At 40.1% G+C, this 14627-nt stretch overlaps 1 protein-coding gene across 1 annotated transcript in view; it reads left to right on the top strand.

Annotated features, from left to right (window-relative positions):
- Nucleotides 1-12087, top strand: part of LOC139475609 (carbohydrate sulfotransferase 1-like) — a 30329-nt gene extending 18242 nt beyond the window's left edge. The window contains exon 3 of the mRNA XM_071258798.1: nt 11868-12087. Within this exon, the coding sequence (XP_071114899.1) occupies nt 11868-12087 (220 nt within the window). The remainder of the gene's footprint in view (nt 1-11867) is intronic.
- Nucleotides 12088-14627: the final 2540 nt, after the last annotated feature.

Below are 14627 nucleotides of genomic sequence, written 5' to 3'. Positions count from 1 at the left end.
TGGCCACCTGTGCCCTGGGGACGCAAATGGAAGGCTACATTATATGTCGACACGTGTGTGAGATCATGTGGATCGTTCCGGCTCTGAAGGCACCTCTTTCCCAACGCCGGCCCGGTGTAAACCGATGCTATAAGGCTGACAATGATGTATAGCCTCATTCAACAACTCACCGATTATTTACAAACCCGAAGCCATAAACCTACTGCCATAATTGTAAAAATGGCGCAATATACCAGACAGACCCAAGGATGCTAACACAGTTAGATGGAATCGTGCAAGCGTAGATAAACTGTGTTCGATATTCCCAGGTTGTAACTCTCAGTAATGGGTAATGGTAATCAAAGCACTGGAGCGGTTACCGCAAGGTAAACGACACTATTAGCTGGAGCAAACTGCCGTAACGTCATGCCATTTCCTATAGTAGCACCATGGCGCTAAGTGATCAACAGGGATATTTCATGAAATGGATCGCAATTTGTGACAACTGAAGCGAATGTAGCAAGCTGGCCACTTTCCTCGTGTACGTGCAGTTTAATGCACATTGAAACATTGTTAGGAGTGATATTAGTATTCATTGACTGGTTAATGAGCACGGGCCTGAATTTATTTCTTACTTTTGCGAAATACACAAGACTTAGATTCACATGTCGTTGAAAGTGCGGCAAAACCCTCGTTATCAAGACCTCCTTCCTTTACCACGGTGTATCGTTTATGACGACACTACTTCATGGTCCATATTGTTTCTGTTCCGGTTCCCTTGTGTAACATTTGAATTTCTCTTGTCTCGAAGTATGTATATCGTTGGTTGGTTGTTTAACGCAGCACTCAGCAATATTACAGCTGTATGACGGCGGTCTGTAAATAATCGAGTCTGGACCAGACAATCCAGTAATTGATATCATGAGCATCGATCCACGCAATTGGGATCGATGACATGTTATGGATAACGATATATTTGGGGATGGTCTCTGGGTTTTCAAATCCATCAGGTTTTAGGGTCATTTAGTATAAACGCCAGCCTTTGACTTAATAACGCTGATATGATAAGATATGAATTATTCAATGTGATGGTGATGTCTGATGTGATGATACACTCAAACCAGAGTGCATTTAGAGGATGATATTATTTCATGATGCAATGTGTTGGCTTCATGTAATCTCTTATACGAACATTATATCACGGCTCGGAGCTGACAACATCGCAATATTCCAGTCTCATCGTAAAATGATCATCTGATAAAATAGCTGATGCTTGTTGCTTGGCAAGACCAACAGCTGGAAAACAATTTGATTACAACGGTTTTCGTTGAGGTAGTTCCTGTGCAGATTTTATGGTATCATGTCGATTGTAAATCGTTTCTTCCAAACGAAATTTCTTTTTAAAGCCTATGTCGTGGACAACAGCGTAACCCGGAGAAGTCTTTGATGCTAATGTGAGGTATCTGGAGAATATTATGTGTCGACCTCGGCCTTCGATAATAAGGGGTGCTCCCCGTTTCGTGAGCATCATTAATTGTGCACACCGAGTGAGTGAGTGAGTGTAGTTCAACACCGCTTCGAAAAGAAAATTCAGTTATGGCGTGTCAACCATTTTTATAAATCCTCGAGAACTGAGTCTTGTATGATGCTGACAAAGGTGGGCGCATAACTAGGGCGAATTATAGGATTCTTGCACATCTAAGGGTCATAACTCCCGTGACCCTATGTTCCTTGGAATTTGTTGCCTCTGTAACCCAAAGTTTGATTGCGTCCATGGATTTGTACAGGTGGCGATATCCTGGCACGTCTCATAATGGTGTCAGTGTAGCCCTACTAATGGTCTGGGTAGATCCCTCCTATTCCTATTATCTTACAAATCCAACTCACAAATGTGTGGTTAGATGACCTAATCGAGAAAGTGTTAGAAATATTCAAACGATTGATGCCCAACGCGATTGACCGCCACGGTGAACGAGTGTATGCTAGCATCGTATTGAAGTAAATCGCGACGATGGTTTATGGTTGGAGGAAAGCCAAAGTGAAAAGGTCATATATTTCTTCCACATCGGTAAACCCGCAAGCACGTTTATCATAGTGGGACAAAGCTTGCCTCGTGTGTACATGCGCACACAATCATACAGACCTGTAGTGTAAGCACCGCACTACTTTCATCATTGTATCACTTTATACCACGCTTTTTAATCGCGAGGAAAGTACTTTACTTAAACTCATGAGCACGAGTATTGTGCTGACAGACAAAGATTCTCTTTTTGAGGCGAATCACGATTTGATCTCTTAATCGCCTGGTTCTCTTGCGACTGAGAGGCGCAAAACGAATTGCGAACACTTTGCAACGTGTACCACGATTAGGCCAGAAATGCAACGAGATATAAATATGTATACAATCGTTTCATTGAAAATTGAACAACGGTAAATTGTTTTCAGCTCATGCTAAACAGATCAACAACACGATAACGTTGTTTTAGGTGAAACTGTTTGTTGACAGCAATGCATCATGTAATACTTGATTTGCTTACATGTCCAAGCAGGTAATGTACAGTGTACTGATTTCAGTATTTCCATGACGACCTTCTTAAGAGTATTCAAAAATGAAATAACACCTTTCAATCACTGTCTACAATAGAAAAACATATTGCCTTATGAATGTGATGAATTAGGTTATTTTGTGTCCGTCCGTCATAGTTTGAATGAGTGAGTGAGTGAGTATGGTTTTACGCCGCTTTTAGCAATATTCCAGCAATATCACGGCGGGGGACACCAGAAATAGGTTTCACACATTGTACCCATGTGGGGAATCGAACCCGGGTCTCCGGCGTGACGGGCGAACGCTTTAACCACTAGGCTACCCCACCGCCCCAAGTTTGAATGATGTTACAAGATAAGACTACACTGACATCCAATTTTGACATTTATTACACCTGATTTTACAATGGCCTACCTGTGTAAATTTCGAATTGTTATTTTTAACAAATTCTAAGACAACACTTTAAAAGAAAATCAGAAAGTAATTGTCAGCGTGTTACATAGTGAATTGAATTTTGAAGAGTAAAGAAAAGTTGATATTATCTGGGAATAATTTATTCATAGCTTTCCTTCAGGCGACATCTAAAAATATGTCCGAGAATTGATAGATTAGAAAACAACACTGTCTATTTTCTACATTTCTGAATGTTTTTGTTACAAATCTTACAGAACTGTTCAATAAGTATTGTTGGCGTGGTATATAATGAATTATATGACTGACGTCCTTTGAAAATCAAAGAAAATTGGAAGAAAATTGGATGTTTTGTGTGACTGGTTATTCATGTCTTTTCTCACTGTGCAGATATTATGGAACCTTCTTTGAAGAACAACCTTTTACATAACAATATCAAGCCAAATAAATATCACTATTTTCAGAACATGTTTATTATAATCGTTGTACCATATCCATGTGGTGTTTATTGATTGATTTTTTCTGTCCCTTTTGACACTAATGTGATGGACAGGATTCAGGAAAAACATGGCAAATATGCAGACCTCGCTTTCGAAATGTCACGCTTGCATTCCAAATACCAAGTAGTCTGACTCCCTATTGTTCTCGGTGCCTTAGGTTTGGTACCTCCTAATCTGTTGTCTTACACTGTGAGAGTACCCGGGTTTGCTACCAGGAATACAGCCATTTTGACAATCTGGGTAATGGAGAAGGCTGCAGTGGTGGGGAGTCTTCACATTCTCCGAATAGTTCTGGATGGGTTTGACTGGGCAGCGCCTCCCGGGAGAAATCCTCATCGCTGTCTGGGCTGCGTAAAGAGGGGACAAGGAACCTGAACTGATGATGAGCTTAACCAGCCTGACTGTGCCAGGATCACCCAACCCCTTTCTCAACTCCTTTACATGGAGGACCTTGAACTTATCGCCAATGGAGGGTCAAAACAGATTCTCATTGTCGAATCCTTTTCTAATGAAATCGGCATGTCCTTTGGACTCGACAAATGCAAAAAAAATTGTTTGAAACGTGGCAAGGTAGAAGAGGGAGGATCAGTCAGTTTACTTCTGGGAGTTTTTGACCGTCTCCTGGTAGGTCAGGAATATACGGTCGAAGTAATGTAGTTTAGGGACAAACTACGGAATGACGACAGCACGAAAACATCGAGGAGAGTTTATAGAGCTGAACAAAAGGCCACATATGCTTAGGCTGTACCCGTCCTTTCGCATTCTTTTGGTGTTGTTGATTGGACGAAACCAGAAATTCAGGATATTGACACCCTCACACGAAGAATCACTATAGATCGAACCACCCTCCTTCTTCCCTCAATCGGTTATATTTACGAATCATAATGGGAGAGCGTGGTTTTATTGAAGTGGAGGCTCTTCACGATAAAATGCTATTGTGCACGTTTCACACATATATTTGTCTGATGATCTGTTGTGGTAAGATCATTGTTTTCACCCTTGATGTCCGGCTTGGCCTATTTGGAAGCTTTGCCACTGTTGTTCTTTATTCTTACTGCATTCTGTTGCGTAAAGGTGTCTGCGATATCTCATTGTTTCAATTTTGGAAGTCGACAAGTAACACTATATATGGCTAACAGTTTTCAAACAGCACAGAAAGTGAAATAAAAGGGATTCTAACATATCTTCATTATTCCCAGAAAATCCGTACCGTTCAAAACTCTCCAAGCATTTCCACAACTTACCAAACATTTGCCAAAAAAATCGTTCCAAGCTACAACATCAGATATTTCCAACGTTGAAAAGTTTGGAGATGTGAAAGAAAGCTATTTCTTCCAGTGAATGTTGACATGAAATCGAAAGTATTCTTCCCCTGAATGAACCATGTGCCATTTGCGTTCACACTTGCGAAACACATAACAACTCACAGCAAACACAAATTTATGTCTCAAGTGTCGTTTACTATACATGTTTGTGGAGAGGCACGTAATTGATTATGGAGACTAACCTCGCGCTATCAGTGCCAAATTTGGTTCACTTAGCCAACGCCAGTCATAAAACTATCATAGTGATTGAGAAAAATGGTTCATTTACTAGGCCAGGCAGCGGAAGAAAACATATAATGTCATCAGTCCCGCAGGGCGCAGATAAAAGTGTTTAATATTCTTGGATCGTAACTTTCGGTAATGTGTAACGGCAGTCAAAGCACGGGAGCAGGTATTATTTAGTAAACGACACTGTGAACAAGAGCTAACTGCCGTAGCAACATCATTTCTTTAGCTACTTCTTGACGGTAATTTTTCGAGCCGTTATAATGTGAGTAGCTCGCCAGTACTTTAATCATTACTGTTAGTATTTATACATGTACTCGTGTGTAGTAAACAAAATGAAATGCAAAATAACGTTATATCTATCAATCTTTGTAATAAGGAAGTACTTATATCTTGCGTCATAGATACAGGTCTTGTTAACCTCCATCAAGTTACCCAAGTAGAAGTCCTGTGTCCAGTGTCACAAAACGAGACAGTCGTAACTCCCAAACTTAAGATTGGTTTACGACAGCTTCAGCTCTCAGATTGCATTGAGGAACGAGCAAGAAAGGTCCAATCACCGCATGCAAGTTCAAATGCCAGACAAATAAATAGATATGCTTATGTGTGCCATACTGATTTTACGTTTGTCCGTCTACCCAATTACTTTTAAATTCCCTCGAGCGCCTCTTTGGAAATATGCACTGAATACGACCGTCGTCATCGTCAGAAAACTAAAATGACGTCAATAATATTTAGTTTTGACGTCGTTTATAGTGTGGCGTCATTTCCATATTACGTTACAATACGAATCGCGCGACGCCAATAATGCCATCCGGGTGACGTACATGTAAACAATACACTGGCATGTGTGAATTGATATTTGCACTGGTGCACATACGATGAACTCGGTTATTTCTAACCCAATGGATAATACAGAATCGAATGGCCAGCGTCGTCTGATTGCATGCCATTGCATTACTATGGTGTGGATCATAGCCCTCAATCATTGCTTTGCCTGGCCGAGAGTCAACTGTGAGCTATTGACCACGTTGACAATTAATTTGAGAAGGAATTAGGTGTAGCAGATGATCGGAACAAACAGGACGCATCACGTCGCAAAAGATACCGACATGTTTTTGTATACCGACGGAATGTTTTGCGAACCAAGCATGCTATATAGATGTGTGAATGTTTTGCCTACATATTATAGTACTATAGAGTCGTTACGTCGTGTTGAAAAAGTGACGTCGCCTTTACAATACTATCTTATGTCGTCACTTAGATTGTTCTCTTTGAGTTACATTAGCAGGCCCAATCAGGGATACCATTTAATAGCAGATGTTTGCTTTCACATACACAAACAATAACAGTCACCATAAGATATTACTTCCATATAAGACCATTAAATAATTTAGCGCAGATACCACGTAAGCGTTTTATCAACGGTTCTCCCTGTATAAAATGAAGCAAGACTACATTCATCACCATGTTCTGTAGACTGGCAGCCCAAACAGTGTTGATGTAATGACATTGTCAGTACTCAGTACAGTAAGTACGTACATGTACGTACTCATCATATTTTAACACGCGTGTTCTTCCTGGTTGTGTTCTGAATATGTTGCAACGGTTATGAAGTAATTAAGTATTTGGAATTGCCAACCGATCAGGTGTTTGGAAAGAAGTACTGGCAAAGACTATTTTCGCTTTGGTGGTGCAGTCATCCATGAAAAACACCGTGGTCCAAACAGGGATCACTTTAAGTTTTCAATAGTCAACTTTCCTTTCCAGTATTCTTGAGTTTCAAACTTTGGTGTCTACATTTCACAACTTTTGAAGCACAATCGACCATGCTCTTTCTCAAAATTTGTTCGATCAGGGTTACTATATTTAAGCCTCAGTAAAGTTTTATGGCAGACACGTGGAAATATATATACATCAGTGGGTGAAGATATAAAATTATGACCGTTTCCTGATCGGATAACCATGTATCTCTCCAAGCAAGATGTGATTAAAATAAAAAGCGTTGGACAGTAAACGATTTATATTATTGCTTTTCATTTTGTTAAACCTGTCGCTGCTAATGATACTGAAGCGTGGATGCTATTGATTGGATACCTTGCCATCAATGTATTGTCAATCACGTTACGGATGTGTTCCTGATGTCTTGCTAATCACGAAATACGAGGGCTGTTAAAAAGGTTCTAAGCCTGACTAGCTTTCAACTATGGGCTATAACAAAATGAACTAGTTAATGTAGTACATTGTTTGAGTAGTTCATTGGAGGTGTATTTGCAGGCTGTTGAGGCCGTTTGTATATTAGTGACAGCATGCTGAACGTGATAGGGGTCCAAATGGACATAGACATGGAAAAGAACGAGTTTCGAGCAGTCATAAAATTGTTGACTTTAAAGAAAAGTACTCCCCAAGAAATGTATGACCGCATGTCAGAAGTGTAGGGGTATAAGTGCCCTAGCTATTCCACAGTTAAACGTTGGGGGGCTATGTTTAAGGCTGGGAGAACAAGCTTTGGTGATGACCCCAGGTCTAGACGTACCACAACTTCCATCAGTGAAGATTCTATCAAGGAGAATGAAATACTTATACTGTCAGATAGACGTATTATCATTGTTGAACACGAGGAAGACACAGGTGTAAGCCATGAATCCATAGAAACTATTATTCACGAACATTTACAGGTGAATAAGATATCTACTTGTTGAGTGCCAAAGTTTCTAAATTCTTATCTTAAGGAAAAAGAACTGACATTGCCAGAGAAAAGTAAGAGCTAATTGAGAAGGATTACATCAAAATATAATAGAGATTAGTAACGGGTGATGAATCGTGGATCTGCCACTATGATCCCGCGTCAAAACGTCAATCCATGCAATGGCACCGCAAAAGAAATTCAACGTCAGTGAAGAAAGTTATGGTCATTGTATTCGGTGATGCAAAAGGTGCGATCCTTGTTGACTATTGAGAAAGTCGAAAGACGATTACCGGTGGCAACTATGCTGATATGCTTCATTGCCTGAGAGATTATATCAAAGAAATGTGGCGAGGAATGCTGACTGCTTGAGGTCCACTACTTCATGACAATGCCTCTTCTTATACCTCTCGAAGGCAAAGGCCGCACCCTCCATACTCGACAGACCTGGCACCAAGTGATTTCCACCTGGAAACACCCTCGTGGAAAGCACTATGACAACAACGATGGCCTGAAAGTTGCCGTGAATGGGTTTTACAGGGTGGTTTCAGAAAACGTCTCCCTGACTGGATTGAAAAGCTTTATTATCGACGTTTATTGAAAAGCAGGGAGATTATGTTGAAGAAAAACCAAAATAACACTTTCACAATTGTTGGTTTTATTTGGTAGTCTTATAACTTTTTTACCAGCCCTCGCACCATAGGTCTCGCTTTCTGTGTACTATTTACATGTATATAACGTATATGTGCAGGTACGATTATATACTGATTTAAATAGAAGCTACTTTGAAGCTACGGCTCGCTGATTTGGTTGATGCTTGTCATTGTATCTCAATTGCGTGGATAGATGCTCATATCAATCACTGGATTGTCTGGTCGAGACTCGATTATTTACAGACCGCCGTCATATTCGAATATTGCTGAGTGCGGCGTAAAATAACAAACCAACCAACAGTGAAGCTTATTTGTGTTATGTTCCATTCTACAGGCGAACGTTTACATGTTGCAAGTCATTTGCCAAACACTTGATGTCAACGATCAAGTTGAAACAACAGCGTTGAGGCACTTCACCTCATTCTTTACATTCATAGTTCCTCATTCCTGTACGTGTCTGATGTGTCTATGTAGTGTGAGAGAGAAAACGCTGAGATCCATCTTGACGTCACATTATTCAACTGTAAAGAACATTGGTTTGGTACACTAACAAACATAAGTATCACCGGAATCTGAAGAGCAGTTCGAAATGTAACGGAGGCATTCTATTATCGCCTCGTCTTCGATAATTGATTTAAAGATAGTGACTAAAAGACAGTTGTTATTGTCATGATCGACTGAACCTAAGTGACCCAAACTTTAGACAAAATGTATAAATCTTTATCTAAATGTCATGACCAGAACTTGTAATACTTCATGTCCTTCCAGAATAACATCTCTGTCATGAGTAGTCTTCTCTTTTCTGATAATATGATGCCTTAAACTTTGTATAATCGTTTGTTCTATCAAAAAGTAAAACGTTTCAGTTCTATAACATCCATAAATTCCAGTTATAATATGGCCCTGCACATGTTATAAAGTTTGAACTTTATTGGCCATTTGTTTTTTCGGAAAAAGAATCTTGCGTGTTTGAATTTTCATTTCACACATTCATTAATTTTTATACAAATAATTGCTTTTTGTGGCAGGCATGAAGAACTCTTAACGTGATTGCCATGCCGGATGTGTTGCTATATGTCACATTGTTGTGTCATGCAGATTATCAAATATTGTTGGAAGATTTTTCGTGAGTCCTCATAAAATGAGTTTCAGGTTTATCCCTTCATGCGATTGGGATAAAGTCAAAGGTTAACTTGCGAACAACGGATGGTCACAGGGGTATGTAATTATAAACTGACGAGATACTAATGCCATGGTTACTGGCGAATCGATTCATCCCTTTCATGGCGTTGGTTAGGAGCAGAAATTCCTCTGAGACAAATTCGAACAAAATGGAAGATCAGTATGTTACGAACTAAAATTCGTACAAGACATGTGAATCCCCTATCACATAATAAGACAACCCTTTATCACCCACCAAAATGACTTCATAACAATTCAACGCTTCACTTTACATCTATCTTGCTTCGATGAGGCCCGATGTAATGACAGAGGGTCATTGTAGTGGATATCGACCCGTAAAGCAGAATTAACGAGTTGTGATCAATCAAATTGAACAGTATCCCAGATGTTTTTTATCTGTGATTGTATCATTGCAACATTCTTTATTTCAGAATGCACAACTCATTCAGATGATATGCATGTATGTACACTGTTCAAGTGTAGGATCAAACATGTGCTGGTTTTATTTGATTCACTATTTTTCTTTTGAAAATGTATAAATTTGTACAGCAGTGTACATGTGCATTGACACACATTCATTCACTTAGTACTTGGGCACATGGTATTTTTTTACACAGTGATTCCAGTCGTCGTTTTATCGGTTAACGTGATGCCTTTCATGTTCAAGGAAGAATCGCTGTGGGCACTCAACTGTTGTGTAACGACTGATAATTCAATATATATGGAGTTAACGCGACCTGTATATGGTTTGATTATATTCTGCCGCTGTAAACATGTTGACAAACGTTGTCGAGGTTATAAAGATCCCATGGCTTTAAGTCCCTAAAATACACGGCATGGTATTTGTTCGTTCATATAGATAATATACTACTCAAACGACGTTAAAGAACACCCGATTCTTTCATATTACTGTAGTTGTATTGACATGAAAGAAACGGATGTTCTTTAACTTCTTTAGTAGTAGTATATAAACCTTTTATCCGTTGAGTTCGTTTTAATTGGACACATCTAACTTTCGAATCTCTAACGTCCCTTGACATCAACATCTTTGAAGCCTTTGAAGATTGTATACAAGTAATAAGCGAGATCACCAGACATATATTGATACGACGCCTTCCACTTCAAGCGTTGCACATTTTCTTTTGAGCTTGCAAATGAGTTGGACATTAATATATATAGTTCTATAGCGACGGATACAGGAATATCTTTTGTGACAATGACGAGTCCTGCGTGGTCTACCACATTTCCATGATACCGTCTCGGTCAGACTAGATAATCCTTACAGTTGTGTAAACATAAGAAACATGATGAAAAAAGCTATCTTTCTAAATGTTCTCGTCCAGGCATTATATTATGTTTGTGTACAGAATGTTGACCTTTTCGTGTCATGAAAGGTTTTCTTCTTTGAAAAGCACTCATAATGTATCAGTGCCGCAGACAAATTCTAACAGCTATAGCTCAGCAACAACAAAGATTCACAATGGGTATACGCATATATATATGCGTTTATGTGTACAGTGGTTCTATATATCATCCGGATCGCATTGAGACATGGTTTATGCCAGACAAATTAATATTTTACAGTAGCAGTAGATCAGAACCAAACTTTTGGTTAATAATTTTCATACATTTTATGTACATTCGCAGTAGTAGTAGTAGTAGTAGTAGTAGTAGTAGTAGTAGTAGTAGTAGTAGTAATGATAATAGTACTGCTGGCCGGTAGAGAATTGAGTGTCAACCAAGCGAAGTGCCATATCAAGTCGGCCCAGACTAAGTTTTTCAAGGAGAGGCTTTCTGAACGACCACTCCATCGAGTTGATGTGCAATGGAGGAGTTATTGACCATCTCGTGGAAGGTCAGGCCTATACGTACTTAGGGATGCAGATTAGGGACACACTCCAGAATGCCCATATCAAGGAAAAACTTTGAGCAGAGTACAAATGTAGGCTCATGAAAATCTGAAGTTCAGAGCTGAACGGTCGCAATAAAGTAAAAGCCACAAATACCTATGCTGTACCCGTCCTTTCATATTCGTTTGGTGTTGTTGATTGGACGAAACAAGAAATTCAGGGTATTGACACACTCACACGAAGAATCATGTCAGACAATAGGTCCGACCATCCTCGCTCTTCCCTCAATCGCTTATATTTGCCAATCATTGTTGGAGGACTTGGTTTGATTAACGTTGGGGCTCTTCATGATAGAATTGTTTTGTGCACTTTTGCACACATGTATTTGTCTGATGATTCTCTTGTGAAGCATGTCAAGACTCATGATGAAAACAAGGCATTCCAAAAAAATTCTAAAACGAGCCATGGATATGGGACATAATCTCAATGTCGGTGTTGATTTTGTTGATAGTTCTGTACTGCTGGACAGTACAGGAATGAGTGTCAACCAAGCGAAGTGTCATATCAAGTCGGCCCAGACTCAGGTTTTAAAGGAAAGGTTATCTGAACGACCACTGCATCGAGTTAATGTGCAGTTTGCTGAGAAGATCAGCAATCCTGCAGAGTCCTTCGCTTGGATGGAGTCGTCTGGCCTGAAAAGTGAAACAGAAGGCTTTCTGTTTGCTGCTTAGGACCAGTCAATGCCCACTCGAAAACGTCAATGTGTGATTTTGCATCAAAATGTGAATATGAAATATAGATTATGTAATGAATTTAATGAGAGTGTCCAACACATTGTCCAGCTTTGGCACAGACACAGTATCTTAAGCGACATGATGGGGTGGCTCGATCATTTTATTACCGTCTTCGCAACGCGTGTCTATCCATGGTACGATATATACCAATATGTAGAGAGCGTCATGGAAAAGGATAAATACAAAATCCAGGTCATCAGACCTGACCTCGTTCGTTTTGATAAATCCAATGAAATCATTTAAATCATTGAATTTTCTGTCCCTTTAGACAGTGATGTGATTGACAAGATTGAGGAAAAACATGCCAAATATACAGACCTCGCTTTCAAAATGTCACACTTGCATCCCAAGTACCAAGTTATCCGACTACCCATTGCTCTCGATGCCTTAGGTTTGGTACCTCCCAATCTGTTGACTGACATTGGGAGAGTACCCGGGTTTGCTACCAGGAATACAGCCCTTCTGACAATCTGGGTGATGCAGAAGGCTGAAGTGTTGGGGAGTCTTCACATTCTCCGAAAAGTTCTGAGTGGGTTTGACTAGGCAGCGCTTCCTGGGAGAAGTCCCAATCGCTGTCTGGGCTGCGTGTAGAGACGGCAAGGCCCCTGAGCTGATGATGATCTGCCTAACCAGCCTGACTGTGCTAGGATCACCCAAACCCTCTTTGCTGCATTTTTATTTTAATCTGTAAATAGTAATAATAATAAAATGTGAATATGAAATGTCCGACTCCCCATTGTTCTCCTGTCTCGGAGGTTTGGTACCCAATCTGTTGACTGACATTGGGAGAGTACCCGGATTTGCTACCAGGTAATGCAGAAGGCTGCAGTGTTGGGGAGTCTTCACATTCTCCGAAAAGATCTGGGTCGGTTTGACAAGGCAGCGCTTCCTGGGAGAAGTCCCAGGGGGCAAGGGCCCTGAGCTCATGATGAGCCAATCTTTGGTTAACATTTGGGACAACATCTCGCTGGTTGTGTTCAATCACCTGGCCGTTACCTCGCATGTTTCAACGCAAATGCGTATCTCTCTGCCTCATGTTTCCAGGTATGGGTTTTGTCAATGAATTTGTTGTTACACTTAACACCATTGTATATGATTTGGTTGGTTGTTTTGTTGTTTAACGCCGCACTTAGCAATATTCCAGCTATATGACGGCGGTCTGTAAATAATCGAGTTTGGAACAGACAATCCAGTGATTAATATCATGAGCATCGATCCACGCAGCTGGGATCGATGACATGTATCAACCAAGTCAGCGAGCCTGCCCACCCGATCCCATTAGTCGCCTTTTACGACAAGCATAGTCGCCTTTTACGGCAAGCATGGGTATTCTACACCGGAATCTTCACGGGTCCATTGTATGTGTAGAACAGTTACTTTGTGTCCGTTAGTATATGTGGTTAACCTTCACAGTTAATGACAGAATTATGTGCTCATCATGTTCTCTCTACGTGGGTTCAAAATGATAAAACTAAGATCGGTGTCCTTCCCCTTTAAGGGACTTTAATGACGTTTTTGAAATGGCATTACGAAACAGCTGTTCATGTTAAATCCTTGATTTAGACGGAGTAGCGGACGGGCTTGTCAGGATATCCTCCAGTATTAACTCGACTTTACAAGAATCAACGTGACAATGGTTCTCTTGACTCCTCTGTCATACAATGAGGGTGTGCTTCTCAGTGGATGTCAAACAAAGAGTAATCCAGTTAAAAGTCAAGTTTATTCTGCCTCGAGGAACACATCCGGTCTCTGGCTTATTCAGGGAGTTCGCACACATGTAGGGTAGACTGATAAAATGGGATTAGACTGCACGTAATACACATTTTAGTCGAATTCCAAACTGGTTCACTAATATGATATGTAAAGGTGAAGTAGGAAAGGAGAGGGAATTATCGTGCACGTGCATCTGTTACTATCAACAACTGTTAAATGTTAAGTGAAAGTAGTCAACTTTCAACACATTTCCCAAACATCTTTATGCTTGACATGGTTTATACATACGCACAATGAAATTACTTTCATACACATATATGTTATGCGTTACGTGTCGACTTCCAAATTGAAACAATAAGTTAACCCAGAAATCTTTACGTAAAAGAATCCAGTGTGAAACCAACAAATAAAGAATTGGTATAAAGTAACAATTGTATTATAGAATAAACCACATTTACAAACCAATACAAATTACTGCACAGTGATTACAATGGCAGTACACAATAGTGAGGTGAGGTGAAATTGGGTTTAACGTCGCGTCCAAGAATATTTCACTTATATAGCGACGTGCATGTACGCGTGTGTGTTTGTGTGGCTGCTTGTACTAGTCCGGAATGATGCCGATTTATAGTGCTAGCTGACTGAGATACCATGCCGCTGTTTAAAATGACACAGTATACTGACTCCGAGCCGACCAGTCCTTGTTTTAGCCCCTTAATGCCGAGCGCCAGACAGGGTAACAACAAGTACCATCTTTTATCGTC

The sequence above is a fragment of the Haliotis cracherodii genome, unplaced genomic scaffold (assembly GCF_022045235.1).
Source record: "Haliotis cracherodii isolate W230 unplaced genomic scaffold, xgHalCrac1.p SCAF_3, whole genome shotgun sequence".
NCBI lineage: Eukaryota > Metazoa > Mollusca > Gastropoda > Lepetellida > Haliotidae > Haliotis > Haliotis cracherodii.
Note: the sequence above shows the minus strand (reverse complement) of the source record. Positions and strands in the feature narration are given on the sequence as shown.